General features: G+C 28.4%; 1 protein-coding gene across 1 annotated transcript; it reads right to left on the reverse strand.

Annotated features, from left to right (window-relative positions):
- Positions 1 to 610: 610 nt before the first annotated feature.
- Positions 611 to 15,935, reverse strand: LOC111033656 (pikachurin-like). Its single transcript, XM_022314513.1, has 8 exons — positions 15,861 to 15,935; positions 14,260 to 14,483; positions 11,661 to 11,760; positions 11,037 to 11,165; positions 6,322 to 6,557; positions 4,490 to 4,720; positions 3,978 to 4,081; positions 611 to 1,384 (listed from the first exon to the last, which is right to left on the reverse strand). Exons 1-8 carry the CDS (start codon positions 15,933 to 15,935, stop codon positions 1,242 to 1,244), a joined length of 1,242 nt encoding a protein of 413 aa, XP_022170205.1. The 3' UTR covers positions 611 to 1,241.
- Between the last annotated feature and the right edge of the window lie 437 nt (positions 15,936 to 16,372).

The following is a 16,372-nucleotide window of genomic DNA, read 5'->3' on the forward strand; positions in this document are numbered from 1 at the left end:
GCAAATTGAATACAATATTTTACTAATAATCATAAATATTTTAAAATTATAATTGCACGATTCTATAAAAAAAAAAACACCAATATGATTTTATAAGGGTTATTGTCTACAATTTTTAATTTCTAACTTTAAGATATGTACGTAAAAACCTTGTAATTTATATTTTATTGAAATATCTAAAATATAATAATATGCAACGCACTCAACAGTGATGTTGTGTATGATGTATGAAGATAGGAAATGGGTACTAAAAAGTCGTCGATAGGTATATTAGTGACGTTTCACCGGTGTAGAAAAATATTTTAAAAATTTCATCGTCCAAAATTGTTAAAAAAAAACAATAATAATATTAATTTTTAAATAATAAATATTACCACTAGCTGTACGATTTTAAAAACATATTAAACATCGTTTGAATACATTTCCGTATAGACAAAATTCTTTTACCAGTAATGTTCTACGGCATTTTGTTCTTTTTGTCCAGAAATTCTATGTTGGCTGATATTGTACTCGATATGGGTACAGTATTTACAATAGTAAGCTTTAAAGTGTAGGTATCAGTGTATAGAAAATGCGAAGGAGCGTTCGAATGATGATACAAACAGTATTGTTCGTTTCAAAACATAATAATAATGATAATGATAATATTATTACGCAGATTGCAGTTAATTATTCGACTCAAACGGTTTGAAACGATTCGCGTGCGGGTGGTAAGTAAGTTTAGCCTTCACAGAAGTAAAATATATAGCGGTCTTTTCTTCGAAAAACGTCGATATACCTACATAATGCATATTATATTATACATAATAATAGTAATAATTATACGTTACTAAGATTATTATAGTAGTGTTATTGTATATGTTTCAAAACCGAACTTTCGAACTTTTGAAGCTAGTCCAATTACAGCCGTTCCTCGATTTAACTCTTATTACAACAACAATAATAATAATAATAATAGTAATAATAATAATAATAATAATAATAATAATGATGATAATCTAAAACAGAATTTCCTTTAACTACAATACAAGACTAGATATCAAACGTTAGGAAAACACATTACATAGTTAATATTTTTACTCCTGTGCAGTCAAAAACCGCAATAGGAGGTAGGTATTAAAGTTTTTTTTTTTTTGTTTATTTATGTTTCGTCGTAATTTTTACACGTTTATGTACGTAAGCTCAGTGGGTACGCGAGCGCACAGGTGCCGGAAGAAGAAAATATAATTGCGTACGACGCTCTATGATATGCAAACACGTTCTGTGCCGGTGGACCAAGACAGTTTCACTTGGTAGTCCGTGTTCAGGATAAAGTCCGAAATGCAACCGACGAATCCTTTTCTATATCTCTTTCCCGTAGACTTCTCCACGTCTTCAGTGCCTCCTATGAATTCCAACAAACAAATCACAAACGTTTCAATGCGTTATTATTACTACAGGTACATGGGAATATTAAAAAATGTGCTGGGACTGAAGGGGGACGCGGGGGGTCCGTGAACAACTTTTTTTAAAAAAAAGAAAAGGTACTCACTCTTCTTTCGAAAAAAAATATTCATGCGTACCCTTCTAGTCATATCCTAATCAATGAGACATTTAAATACTATTCAGGTACTCTCATTTTTTATTTACACTCGTTTTAATTTTTTTCCAATTCAAGCACAGTATATGTACATAATATGTACAACTTAAGTTTTTTATTTTATTTTTTTACAGTTATTTTATTTATCTTTTTTTATATATTATTGAATACTACAAATACTACATCAAGAAAATATGTTAATCATGTTATCTACTACGTGGTGTTACTATATAATATTATATGCCTACTTACACTCATCTGGGCTTAAACCATATAAACATTTTACGTATTTACATATATTTGTTAATTTCATTAAAGACACTGTACGTCTGTACAGTGCACTAGGGAAAATGCTGTTAGTTTTATTTTTTCCAACTAAAAGTTTGTGCATTACGTATATTATATTATACACGTGTATATGCTTATTTTTTGTTTTTGGCACGGAGACGGTCGTCAAGAAATGGGCAATATCATTAAAAACTAGTGAACACACTACCTCCCGAACCAATTCCCCGTTAGAAAAAAAAGAAGTGCTAAAAAGTTATTAGAATTTGAAAAAACTTTAAAAACAAACAATAACTCGAATTGAAATTATGTACCTAATTAATTATTTTTGTAAAACTTCTGATTTGAATATTAAGTTACATCATATTTTTTTAAATATATAACAACAAAGACAAGTATTAAAGTTTGAATAAATACATTTAAATATTAACACTAAATAATAATTATTGTACACAAATAAAAGAGAAAACTTTTGAGTTTTTGACACTAATAAAAATTCAAATTACTTTTTATGCTTCTATAGTTTTAAGTATTTTTTATTATGTGTATTGTACAAAGCGGGAATTTGAGTTATGCATAATGCATTCAGAAGGCAATCTTTTAATGTAAGTAACACATTTTAGGTTGTGAAAAACGAATGAAAATTTAAAAAAAATAATTCTTATTAATTTAGAGAGCTATAAAAAAGAATAATGAAAAATTGTAAATGTGACAAAAAATCATCTGAATTGTAAATAGTAAATAGCATTAATAGTAAATATTATATAATAATTATCTTTTATGCTCCATAAATTCATAACCATCTCATATTATCTTAATTAATTAAATTGATAAGCTATTTGTCTGGTGTTCTAAAAAGGAGATAGTACCTAATTCATTTTGAAAAAATATACTTTCATTTAATACTTTAATCGTGAAAAATGTCGTTGAATTCCAAAACCGCACACTTTAGATAAAATACGGACATAACTGTACACTTTTAATGGGTTGTAAACCGCACATTTTTTTAGGATGTTGTATTCAAAAACCGAAAAATTTTTAATTACATTTTATATTATTTATTATTTATTCAAATTAAAAAATATTAAATAAATCGCACTGTTATTGCTATGAGTTGCTTAGTAGTAGGTACCTACTTACAAATTTCAATAATTACATTGAAATTCTATATTTTTCGTTATAATAATAATTTCATCTTTTTATTATCATGCGTCATTAAACATCTAAAATATCACAATTTTAAACAACATTTTGGGCTTCTACTAAACCTTTAGGGTAAACTTGATAAAAGATTTGACGTTCGGAATCCATCTCTGATCAGTTGATTAAATTTAGTGTGTGGTTTCTGTCTATCGACTTTTTTGGATTCGAAATCATAAGTGTGTGGTTTTTCGATGCAATCTTAAACTACACTATTACTCAATATATTGACAGTGCAACACCATTATGTTATGGCCCAACACTCAAAATATTTTATTGGTAAAGTAAATTTAGATATTTTTTATTTTTCTTGGAAATTTCATGATAAAAATGTTATGCATGCGTTGGAGGTATATGTTATTTTGAATAAGGTTCGAATAATGCCACCAATGAAATTATTGGTACAATTTCGTGTTAATTAAAACCAATTATACAGATTATATTGAAATTATGTACCTAACTAAGTGAGATCTAGAGTAAGCTTAAAAAATTAACATGATTCAGCCTTGTGATAAATTATGATTGAAAACTTAGTTTTAACAGCACAATAGTACCCCCTTGATATATTTGAATATCTAATTAAATAATGTTAGTACCAACCAGGGTGGCAGGGTTTAAAACTCTGGACGACAATAATAATTTATGTAGTACAGAATTTAATTAATTTATTAAACAATTTAATACTATTTTAGGAAATAGTTAATTTTGCCTTATAACTAAAAAATGTATTAAAAACTGTTTTTATTTGTAATACGCCATACTATACCAAAAATGATATAACTTTGAGACTAAACGTTGTCAGAAATTTATTTAGGTTAATTATACTAATTTATTAATGTATTACTCAAGTAATATTTTAGCTTATAGATTTTCAAAATGGTGCCTATTGGATATTGAGTAAAACAAGACTTACCTAAATACAATCCTGTATTCGTGTTGAGTTGTTTTAGTCGCCCTGTGGAAATCGTTATCATTTTCGTACCATTATCTATAGTTAAAGCACTCAATCTCTCATCTCTGAAAAATGAAAAACATTGTATTTTATTACATTGTTTAAGAATTATAATGTTAATTGTTAAATGAGTAAGTTTTTTACTGAAAAATGATATATTTTATATACTTAATTTGCTTTCAGTTGTACATCAATTAATTTAAGAGTTTTAATTTCAAATTAAAAAAAAATTGTTGAAGTTAGTCAATTTCATAATATTTTATGTAATATCGATTCATTTATATAGCTATTGCCATTTATTATAAACTTACAGACTACAATAGAAATTAAATAAATATATAAAATAGTTATTTTATAATTCATGGTGTAAATTTTGTTTAAATACTTATATTTATGGAATTAACTTCAATATTTTGTATATATTATATGTATTAGGTAATATTATGTCGGTGTTTAAAAACATTTCTACAAACCTAGTAAACTTCATTCTGTGCCAGTGTCCATCATTTATAGGTAATCCAGTGGTATTATATCTAAGTACCGTTTCACCACTCCCTAAATCGTAAGTAACTTCAATACGACCGTCTTGTAATCCCAAAGCTAAAAAGTCAGCCGACCTGTCTGACCGCCCGGTCCACAATATGAGTCCGGTAAGTGCAGTGGTCCGGAAGCGCATATTAATATCCAAGTGTCCGTCAGTGATCCTAAAAATAAACCCATGTTTATGTATGATAATAAATGTACCTGTTACAGAGTTCTGTAAAAGGGATAATATTCTCAGATATTCTAAAAACATTTATGAATAATATATTTTACATAGACAATGAATTATTTTTAGTCTTACTAAAAAACTAAAATTTAATAACGATGGTATTACCATTATAATACTAATTTACCACGTTGGTCAGTCATTTTTCAGATTTACATTTTTAAACTTTATAATAATATTATGATCCATCTCATTAAAAAACAGGAAATATTATATTTGTGTACCTACCATAAACTACATTTAATTATTTGTACAAAAAAAAAAAACATGTATAATTATTTGTCAGTATTGTAAAACGCAAGATTAACTGTGAAATATGTTTTTAATTTTAATTTGATTATAATATTTATCATTTAAAGTACCTACCTACAGGGTACCACTTGCGTGATTATCCATTAGGAGGTGTTAGACCATCCATAGAAAATGTGTAGGTGTAATAGTCTTAGAACGAATCAGGTATGAAAAAAAATTGGGTTTGGTGATTGTTGGCATGTTTAAAAATGGATTGTTATATACTAATATGTATTATCATTGAGTATGTAATTACAATTATAAATTATGAAGGTATATAATAAATAACTATTAAGTGATAATACTTTTACTCAATGGTTGTACAGCTCATTATGATTTGGGTGTGTATTATTCATTTTATTTTAAACCTTAAATTGCTTAAATATAGTGTTTAATATATTATGGTCGTTTGGCAAGTGCGCTGCAAATGAAACCCAAATGGTACTACAAGTCTACATAAGTATGGTACGACTATACTGGTACTTTTAGGCAAACATTATTGAGGTAGATTTTTGTTACACAGTGTGTGTGTTATCTATACAACCGTGCAGTGTAAGCAAATTTTCCATCAGAGGGCATACTTTATGATGACGTAATTTATTTCCCCCTTGTCCGCCGTGAAAAATTAAGTACGATAATCACACTGTTACACATTTTATATTGAGTCATTTAAATTAAAAGCTAAAACAGTCAATTCTTATAAAATAGTTTTCCGCTATAGGCATGCTGCCATGTTATTCAAATCAATAAATATTATTTTATGTCCAAACCCTCCCGGCGAGAGAAATGTGATAATAAACTACCGAGAACGATTATTATATTTTATTGTTAGGTACCTATAAATCAAATTATACATTTATTATTTTTATTATTTCAGCACTGAAATTTCAATTCCCTCGATGCTTTTGAAAAAATAGGCTTTTTACAGATTCAAAATATATTGATTCCAAGACTCCAAAGTACGCTGTTACCGTACCTTTACGATTCAAAATAAATAATTACATTTTTTTTACAGATTCATGGTTTTCCGGTTCTAAGGACTTCTAACTAACGTCCGTACCGATTGTTGTCGGCTTTAGTTTTGCCGATTTCAAAAATGTGGTCACAAATTGTCCAAAGAAGTTTTATAAGCACCCCACTTAAATACAAATAATAATATAAGTATACTATTTCGCTATTTAAGGCAAGTGTAAGTCGCCGCAACGTAGTGGTGATTCGATGAAAAACGTTTTTATAATGAAATACCTCTGTTGCACCTCGTGGCCGGTGTAATGAACGAAAGACGTGCCGTCAAAGGACACCTGATCGCCGTCGGATGAGTTGCACCGTCTGTCGCATACGCACTTGTACTTGTCGAATATCGGCACGCACTGCACGTCGTCGCCGCACGGTTTGGCCACGCACGGGTGTGGGCAGTTGGCTACGTTCGCCCCAGACAGGGCCCCGCGGACGATTTGCAACGGTTTTTCGTTGATGGTCACCTGCGCCGATACAAATTTGAAATTATTACAAGCTACCACGACAACGACGATTATATTATCACGATGTGTGCCGAGCGGCTATTATCGTACGCAATATAATTAAAACATTATAGCCTATATAGGTAGGTGTTAGGTTGGTAGGTACAAACCTAACCGATAACCTATAGGTAATTGCCATGTGCTCTTGCTTTATATACGACTGTATTTACCATGATCTAAGCATAGACCTATTATCTTTTGTAAGTATACAAAGTATATAACTCAAAAACTACTCGTTCGAATTTTGATCTAGATAGGTATATCAACAAAATCATCTGCTATCATAATTTACAAAAAAGGGTGATTATCATTTGAAAAAATAAGTTTTATAAAAATGAATTTTTGTAGTTATTATAAGAGGCATCGCTGACTATAGTTAACATATTTTAGAATGGTTTATAGTTTTTATTGTTCTGATAATGTGTTCAAGACCTAGCAGATATTCATGACTATAGTACCTACCTATTATATTATTGAAGCTCATTAAGAATAGTGTTGTAAGAAACATTCATCCATCCGACTCTTGATTCAAAAATGTCCTCACCAACAGAGGAAATGGGCCATTTTGTTAAACAATAGTACCTAATTAATATTATACCTTTATCACCAACACAAAAACCCACCACCACCACTGCCCATTGCTGATTGTTATTGAACCGATGGGAACAATAATGATATTCTCTGTATGAAATCCTTATTTTACACGAAAATCAAAGTCGAAGAACCGCATAAACAACGGAAAATTACTCACAGTACATAAATTGTCAATATTATCGTCACACCAAAAGCTATTGATCATATTATACACCTCACTAAACTCTGTATAAAATGAGGTAAAAGCCATCTCACTACAATATATTATACTATATTATTATACATATACCAAACCACGTGGGTCTCATGCTATTTGCGCACTATGCAACAGTAACTATTCCGCAGAAAATCATAGGGGATGTACCATGTACTACCTATAAATAACTCCAACATCCTACCAGTTCTAAACACACCCACATGTAACATTTACAACAGTTCCAACACCCCTATGCCCAGCCCAACAGTTGTGTTAGTCGCTAATGTGATAGGCAACAATACCACACAAAATAAAACAACTAATGCTTCTTCACGGTTCCAGCCAACAAAGATAATATGTTTTTTAAACTTTTAGATGAATATTCAATTTATACTAATTGATCTCCTATTTACCTTATTCTGGTCACTGTCATTTCTAAACTGATCGAATCCAAAAATAATAAATAATAACTGGTAGGTACACCTAAAACGACCGCTTCGCCTTGAAATATGGGAAGAAATTCTAAAATAGGACCGAAACGACAGTAGTGTCGTGAGTTCGTGACCTGTTTATCCTAAAAGAAAACTGTACAATTGTGACAATAGTATCTAATTAAGATTTTAATCTAGTTATATAGAACTCGACTCTAAATAAAAGTGATACAATTTCCAGAATATAATGGAAGAGTATTTTTTTTTATTGTTTTTATACTCCTGATTTGTAAATTATTGATCGAGAAAGTTAATTAATCTAATTAAAAAGTAGTAGACAATTCAAACTACTAATAGGCGGATGTCCTTTACACTGAAAAACAACACAAAATTAAATGCATAGATCTCGAGACTGTAATACAAAAAAAATCAAATATATAGAAGTAGCAATATAAACTGAAAATAAAATTGTCTTTTAAAACTACCGCTTTTAAAATAGGCAGGTAGGTATAAGAATATCGAATGTGCAAGTTTATCACATAAACAGGATTACAATTTACAGCTTCCTTTAGAATATTCTATATAAATTCAAAATTCTATTGAATACTCAACAATGCTTACGATCATAAAGTCTTGACAAAATAAAATATACTCATATTGATTTTAACATGCTATGAGACACAAGTAACCGTTATCATTTTAAACTTTATACCACTTCTAGAGCATTAAAATAAAAAAAATTATATTTGGTTTTAATTTACAATTGGTAGGTACTTGTTGAAATGTAAATCGATTCAATTCAACATATTGTATTGAACACAGTCTTTCATCTATAAATCGCTTCAAAATTACAAAATGGTCGGTGGTAACATCTGCAGGAATTGCGTACGTTATTTGAAGTATGCCTACTTGAAAATTATACAATTCCCAAAAGCATGTGACCGTCATTTATAATATATTATATACGACCAATACCAGTTTAATTTTAAATTAAGCGTTAACCACTTGGTACAGTAACACAGCGGAATTAATTAACATTAATTATATCTGTAATTTTGTTTAAAATAAAAAATAATAATTAACGATGTAAATGCTTAAAAAATAATGTTTAAATAGAGACATTTAATCAATATTTCAATATAGTTTATATTTTACACGTACTATGAGTTGTTTAATCAATTAAACCTATAGTATGTTATGCATTTCATGTCTATTATCTAAAGACGTTTTATACTAGCTTAAATTACTAAACCTTTTAAAATTTTTAATCCAATTGTTAATTGGTTATTTGCATAATAAAAGCTGTCTAGGTTTTCATGCTCATCGCAATTTACTTACATACTTTTCAATGTTTTTTAATCTAAATGACTATGCCAGTTAAATATTATATTATGATTTCAATTTACTTAAAAATAGTGAGTGGAGTAGGGACAATAATTATAAATTTAGAATATGTATAATCAATATTCTGTGAAAAATAATTCATAATAAAAAAAATTGTAGGTGAGTTACAATAGAAAATGTATGCAACTGCGGGTTCATTTCGACCATTTTTGACCGAGAAGGATATAGTAACAATTGGAAGAGGAACAAAGTTTTAAGTTAATTAGATCAAATGCTTTTGAAGCTTACATTGGTTTTTACAAGTGGTATGATACTTAATATAATTACCTAACTCATATATTTGATATTTAATTAGGTACATGGTATATTGCATGGTTGACGAAGTTGATGTTCTAAAAATATGGGATCGAAGCATCAATTCATTCATCACTGAAGCAGAAAGACCAGAAATAGTACAACATTATAATAAGATAATGGGCGCGGAGTTGATAAACAGCTTGATAGCTTTTATCGATGTTTTGTTGCAAGTAAAAGAAGAATGGGAATTACGCATGGTATGATTTGCGTTTGATATGGATGTATGTAACAGTTGGTTGGAATACATCAAAGATATAAACAAATTGAAAATTCCCACAAAAGAAATACCTAATAAACTTGTTAATTTTTCTCTATGTATTAATAACAGAATTAATTTCTACGGAAAAAGTATTAAAACCTAGCTCCCTCAAATAAAAAAAGGATCATCAAGTTAATCATCGCTAATCTCTCAAACAAATATTTTTCTTAATATTTTTGGACACACGTCTAGAACACATAATACAAGGAAAGAGGCTGCTCGATACAAATACAAAGAATGTGATAGAAGACAAAACAAGAACACACGTGTGCTGCAGAATGTGTAATGTTTCAACTATGTTTTATAACAAAATTAAATCGTTTAAAAAAACGTCATGACTAATTTATAACTTATTATAATTTGTTACCTTTAAACGAATAGTGGTGGTAGTACCAAAGACACAGATAAAGGGATTTATCGGACAAGGGGGGGGGGATATCACCCTTAACTCGCCCTTGGGCACGGCACTAGTAATAGATTTAAAACAAGTAATGAACAAAAACCATAAGTTTAAAGTTTATTTGTTATGTACAATATTATTGCTTTTTTATGTCAGTGAGTCTTAGTGTACAATACAATGTGCGTTGATTACTTTCTGCTTAATAAAATTACGAACATTTTGAAACTTATTTTTTGGTAAAAGAAAGTCTAGCTGAAAGAGGATATTTTATTATATTAAATTGTAAATTATAAATTATATCCGCACTATTGGTGCGTGAAACATTTCATTTTAACTAATGGATGATTTAGTTTCAATTTAAGGGTTGAGTAATGAGTACTTATATAGTTTATAATGTATAAGAAAAAATAATTGACTTTATAAATGTGGTTTTTTAAAGTCAATGACGCACGTTACCTGACGATAAATCTTTTTATAAAACTGAAAATGTAATAACGTTATAATATTGATACTGTTACTAAAATTGTAAGTATTGCATGATACGAGTATGGGTATTTTAATATATTATAAACTGTAAAATTGCTTAGCTATAATAGCGTTATTGGATCTAAAAAAATGTCCCGATATCTTATGATATATTATGTAAGACTTCATTCTACAATCTCTATATTATGTATATATAATATCATATGTAATAAACAAACATATATGATATACATTTATACATTGTCGTGTTCGAAATGCATTTTAACTAAAGAAGGTTACTATAATAGCTATGTGTGAATATGTTGTTGGTAAGACACTAATATAATAATAAACGATAATATAATGTTATTATATTTGCTGAATAGATACGAACTTTTTGTATGCAGCCTTTGAACGACGTCCGAACCTTGATTTGCGCTGGTACTGTGTCGAAGTCGGGTACACCTCCAATATACATACTTAACGGTAATGATAGTTGTGTAAATGCTTCCGGTGACAATACCTGAAAGAAGAAAGCTATGGATTAATAACGGTTTAGAGTTTTAGGTACCTATCTATGGTTTCATAAAAAATATTTCTAGAAAAAATTATAACAATAAGTAATTGTTTTCTTTGTGTTCGAACGATCGACTGTCCATCAATAATAATGGTTACTTATCTATAAATATTCATACAAATATTTCGCTTTATTTGTTGTTTTCTTGTAAATATGTTTTTTTTAATTCATAAAGAATACTCGAAGAATACATACAAAAACACTCTTTTTTTTTTATTAAACTTGAATTTTCAAATAGTTAATAAAAATAAATTACTTCTCGTATATACGAATATCGTGGGCCATTGAATTTGAAAACACCTGCCATTTAGTGTTTAACTTTAATTTAAAGTTTTTCATGCTCGTTATAAATACATCATCCATATAGGTATATTAAAGTTGCCTCATTTATTTTGAATAACCATGCATTTCTAAGTTTATAAATATTCAAGAAGTTCTTACTTGAACTTCTGGTTGATTGTCCACACGCATGACTGCTAATTTTCCTGTTCGTGATATCCATAGTCTATGCCATTCTCCTAAAGAAACTGTCCACGGACTCCTGTCAAAGTATAAAATCAAATATTTAGTTATTTCTGTTATTTCGAAATAGTAAACCATTTAATAACAGTGTTCCTTTTATCTTGTACTTTTGATCAGCCACGTACTGACGTATATATACATTTTGTATGAAGAAGGGGAGGGGGGAGCAATACGAATTCCTAATCTGTTTAAAAAAACCTAACCCTTGTACAAAAATAGGCTTTTTATAGTATTTATGATGTCCTAAAATAAGTCATAAGTGAAAAATGATTGTGAGACTCAAGCTTCTTAAATCCATTATGAAACCTCATGTACGTTTGATAATGTGATAGCTGCGAGATCGACGATTAGATTTATTGTTTATATATTGACATAACGACTATTGCGCATAGAATACTGTACTGTATTAAAACAATTTCGTCATATATTTGAAATATTATCCTTATAAATCAGACGTATTGTTATTACTTATTATAGTATACAAAACGCCAAAGTCTGTTGTAAAATTTACTCAAAATCATGTTTAACGGGTTACAAACTGAAATAATATAGTCTGAATCAATGTAGATCCGGTCCTGTATAAATAATTAAGGTTGTTTGTGTAAAACAATGAGCGTGTAATATAGTTTATGTTATTACGGTTTACGTTTATAATCCGTTCAGTTAGTTAGCCACCCAGATATATGCATGAATAAACATTTCTAAAGATTATACTATAGATAAACATACTTATATACTCATATAAACTCTGAAGGACCAACTATTACGTATACATATAATAATTATATAAGTTTCATAAAAAAAATATTAAATATTAATTCCAAAACATTTGTATACCCGAAATGTATGTACACACATAAGCAATAACTTTTTTTTTTTAGAAAATATGCTTCGTTCGAGCGGTAAAAATATAAAAATAATAAATAAATTAAAGATTAAAATGTAGTTAGAACTGTTTAAAAAGATTTAGAGGTATTAAAATTTAATCATCATATTTTAAAATAATTTTTATATTTCTGTTATTAGAACGGCATTAGCATAATGTATTCAAAATAAAAAATATTGAGCTCAACACAAAGTATCAATCACTAAAGTGATGTTAATAAACTAAAATATGTATTAACTGATAGTTTTTCGTATGATTGACGATTGTTAAGGATAAATTATTTTTATGGAATAATATTTTCTATTCGGGCAAAAAACTATAGCTAGGAATGTATGACTAATAAGTTACGGTTGATAGCCAAAGAGTTAATGATATAATTATATTATCCTTTTCTGTAGCATTGATAATACATTTATATTTTTCTTATAAAATAAAAACAAATATAAAAATGTCTTATAAAGCATAATTAAAAAACTAATTATGTTTTTATTAAATTTACAAATATAAGAAACTATCTAAACTTAATGTTTAAAAAATATTCACTGATTTATATCTCTCTATTATACAAAAAAGTTTTGAAAAATAGTTTCGTCAAATAATTATTACCATGGCAACCAATATAAGAGTTCTCTTGCAAATTTTAAGATGGGTAGAAATATATATTTTATTAGAGTTATAAACTCTCAGTTCGAAAAAAAGATTGAAGTGGGGTTGGCGAGCGAAGAGACCAGAGGCAGAGCCCCTTTGTAAAGTATAAAAAATAATGAATTTATATATTTTATATACTATATAGTATGAGAGTCATGTGTTTCTGTGTAATAATATCATATACATTTATGGGATGTGACTATTATGACTAACGTTTAAATCTATTGAACATCAAAATGCAAATGCAATAATATGTAATTGAAACATAATGTAACATATAAATTATAATACATTTTCCCTTTATGATATTTATACTAATCAAAATGAGGTCAAGTTTGTATACACTAGGTGATATGTCCCATTAAAGTTCCACTCTAAATATTATTATAACACATATTGTGTAAAAGTTATAGTTCCTAATGGTGAACATATATTGTTATTGATATTTTATCAAACATTCCAATTAATGCAGATTTGATTAATGTATGGTCAATTTTATATTAATAGAATACGTGACGAAACGTCGGTATGATAATTATATCATACATTTATTTTTATGTGATTAAGTAAACTATAGTTCATTTTATAATTTATTACCCTTGATTTCTTCTGACACGTTAAAATAATATTTAGGTAAAATTAGATATTTGGAAAATGCTGTTTTTTTTTATTGAATCAAGTTATAAAAATAACTGATTTATGTCCAAGAGTTGGGTTCATTAATAAATAATTTATTGCCTATTACTTTAAATGTGTATAATACTAATATTATCTTATAATAATAATAATATAATGCCATAAAATGTTTTTATGGTCACGCGGCGTAATAGATAGGCTATTTGACTACATCGGTGTCGTGGGTACATTTATGACATTATATATATTTTTTACATTATTTTAACAATAAATTGTATTTTATATTGTGTTTCTTATATAAATTAATAAATATATAAACCCTAATAAATTGTATTTTATATACTATACCTTAATGATGCTGTTCCCGTGCCTAGATCGAATGTAAACTCTACGTGACCATCAATCATATAAACACTTATAAAATCAGCTGAACCATACTTTTGGTACCCTTCATACAGTATCAGTCCGTCAATTGATTGAGTTTTAAAAACAATGTCCAAATCCAACCACGAAAGAGCTGAGTCACCCAAAGCGGGATGTCTCAGGTAACTGGAACCATTAAATGATGGTACCTGAAACATTGACAAAACGAAATATGAATTATAACATTTTTATTGCCATTAGTTAAGTTTTTATTTGTTGTATTTATATTATACCGGCTTAACTAAATAACTGTATATGTGTGATATTCTTAGATAATATCATATCATTTAATAATACAAACACGTTGGAATTTAAATAATTGATTTAACCGAGTATATAAATTACTGATGGATACCACTTATATAATAATTATAAACAATTTACTACACAATCGGTAATCCATAAAAATACAAAAATATTTGAAGAAATATATCCCTAACACACCCTCCCCCCACTACTGAAAAGTTAACATCGCTTGGTTACCATCTATAGGATGAATCGCTAACTATAGCGACTTAACAAATGACATACAATTATCTGTAAGTACTCTCTCTGAAATTATTTGCCTACCATCTACGTCATATATATTGAGTACCTATTCAGTTAAGTTAATTTTATTAATCTATAGAATAATTATGCTGAAATTAATGAGACTACAAAACTGCATATTTAATTGCAGAGACTCCGCAGAGACTGCGTGTTGTGAACCAAAAGTTGGTCATGGAAAGTTTTGAAATATATTTTTTTTTCTCAAGTAAAATATTAAATAATAGATTAGTATAAAACAAATATAATATGTATACCGAAGAAAATATATATTGCATGTACAAATACGAGTATACGAAACAGTTTTTTCGGTGTAACTATATTGTATATGTATTACTTTTGTATTAATGCAGTTTAGTTCCGATGTGATTGTTGAATTGTTTAATTGTTTTATCATTATCCTCAAGGACTACGAGCGTAAGTCTTAATGATGTGTCACCACAACCCTGTCTCATTAAAAGTTATCTCAAAGATAGCGAATGAAGTAACAAAAAAAGGTCTTTAGTTTAGGTCACCAAAGTTTAAAAAATGTCCAAAATGAGTTATACCTTAAAAATTATCGAAACTTCATTTTTATTGTATTCCACAGATGGCTATGCATAATACAGTTGTCATGTGTTATAGACTCAACAGCAGTAAACACTATCATTGATTTAGTTCTATGATATGAATAGTAGATACAAGGTCGTAATATTCAATTTGTCAACTAATAAAATGAAAAAATGCTGAAATCAAATGCATAGGTATTGAGTTGTCGTGTAGTTCGCTAACTCCTCGTCGAGCTTTCGTTTTAGATATACGCGTATAAATGAGCAATATATATTGTTATTTAGACGCCAGTACGTAAATAATAATAAATGTGTAATAAATTCATATTGTACCTATTATATTATGTACCTGTTATATACCAACTAAATTAACCATTAAAGTTTGATTTTTAAAACAAACACCAATGATAAGTTAGAATATGTTTTTTATACCTTTGGTGTGGGATGTATGGAGTATGTATGCATAGTGACAACTGACAACTTGTTACTTTTAGCATCATAATTCATTGTTAATGTACATTTGAAAATAATATTAGAGATTATTTGGTTTTGTGTGGTACTCGTATATTGCATTATATATTTATCTTTTGTGGTTAATGCGTTTGATGTTTGATGTAAAAGTGGTTAGTAAATTTTGATTAGTGAGCATTGATAAAAAAATGTTATTATACCTTGGCTTCCAAATGTTAAATCTTACATATTGGATTTCGATAATAGCAAAGTATAGGTGGCCTACAGTCTTATCGAGCCCTGTGATTATTTTTAGTAGCTTAATAAATCTTTCCAGTGTGCAATAACGGGTGCAATGATATAATACGATATCCCACCAATATAGACATTATATGAGAATGGTTTAAAGGTAAGCATTCTACTCTATATGATGCATTTAAATGTAGATATATTAATTGATTATCATCCATTATAATATAATAATAACACTGATT

Source organism: Myzus persicae, unplaced genomic scaffold, assembly GCF_001856785.1.
Source record: "Myzus persicae strain clone G006 unplaced genomic scaffold, MPER_G0061.0, whole genome shotgun sequence".
NCBI lineage: Eukaryota > Metazoa > Arthropoda > Insecta > Hemiptera > Aphididae > Myzus > Myzus persicae.

What these genes read in the sequence shown, in the direction of transcription:
- LOC111033656 (XM_022314513.1), bottom strand. Translation starts at nt 15,935, where the DNA reads ATGAATTATGATGCTAAAAGTAACAAGTTGTCAGTTGTCACTATGCAT. An exon ending in TCAAAGGCTGCATACAAAAA is followed by an intron (nt 6,558 to 11,036) that starts GTTCGTATCTAT and finishes GTATCGGCGCAG; the next exon opens with GTGACCATCAACGAAAAACC. An exon ending in CACAGAATGAAGTTTACTAG is followed by an intron (nt 4,082 to 4,489) that starts GTTTGTAGAAAT and finishes TTCATTTTTCAG; the next exon opens with AGATGAGAGATTGAGTGCTT.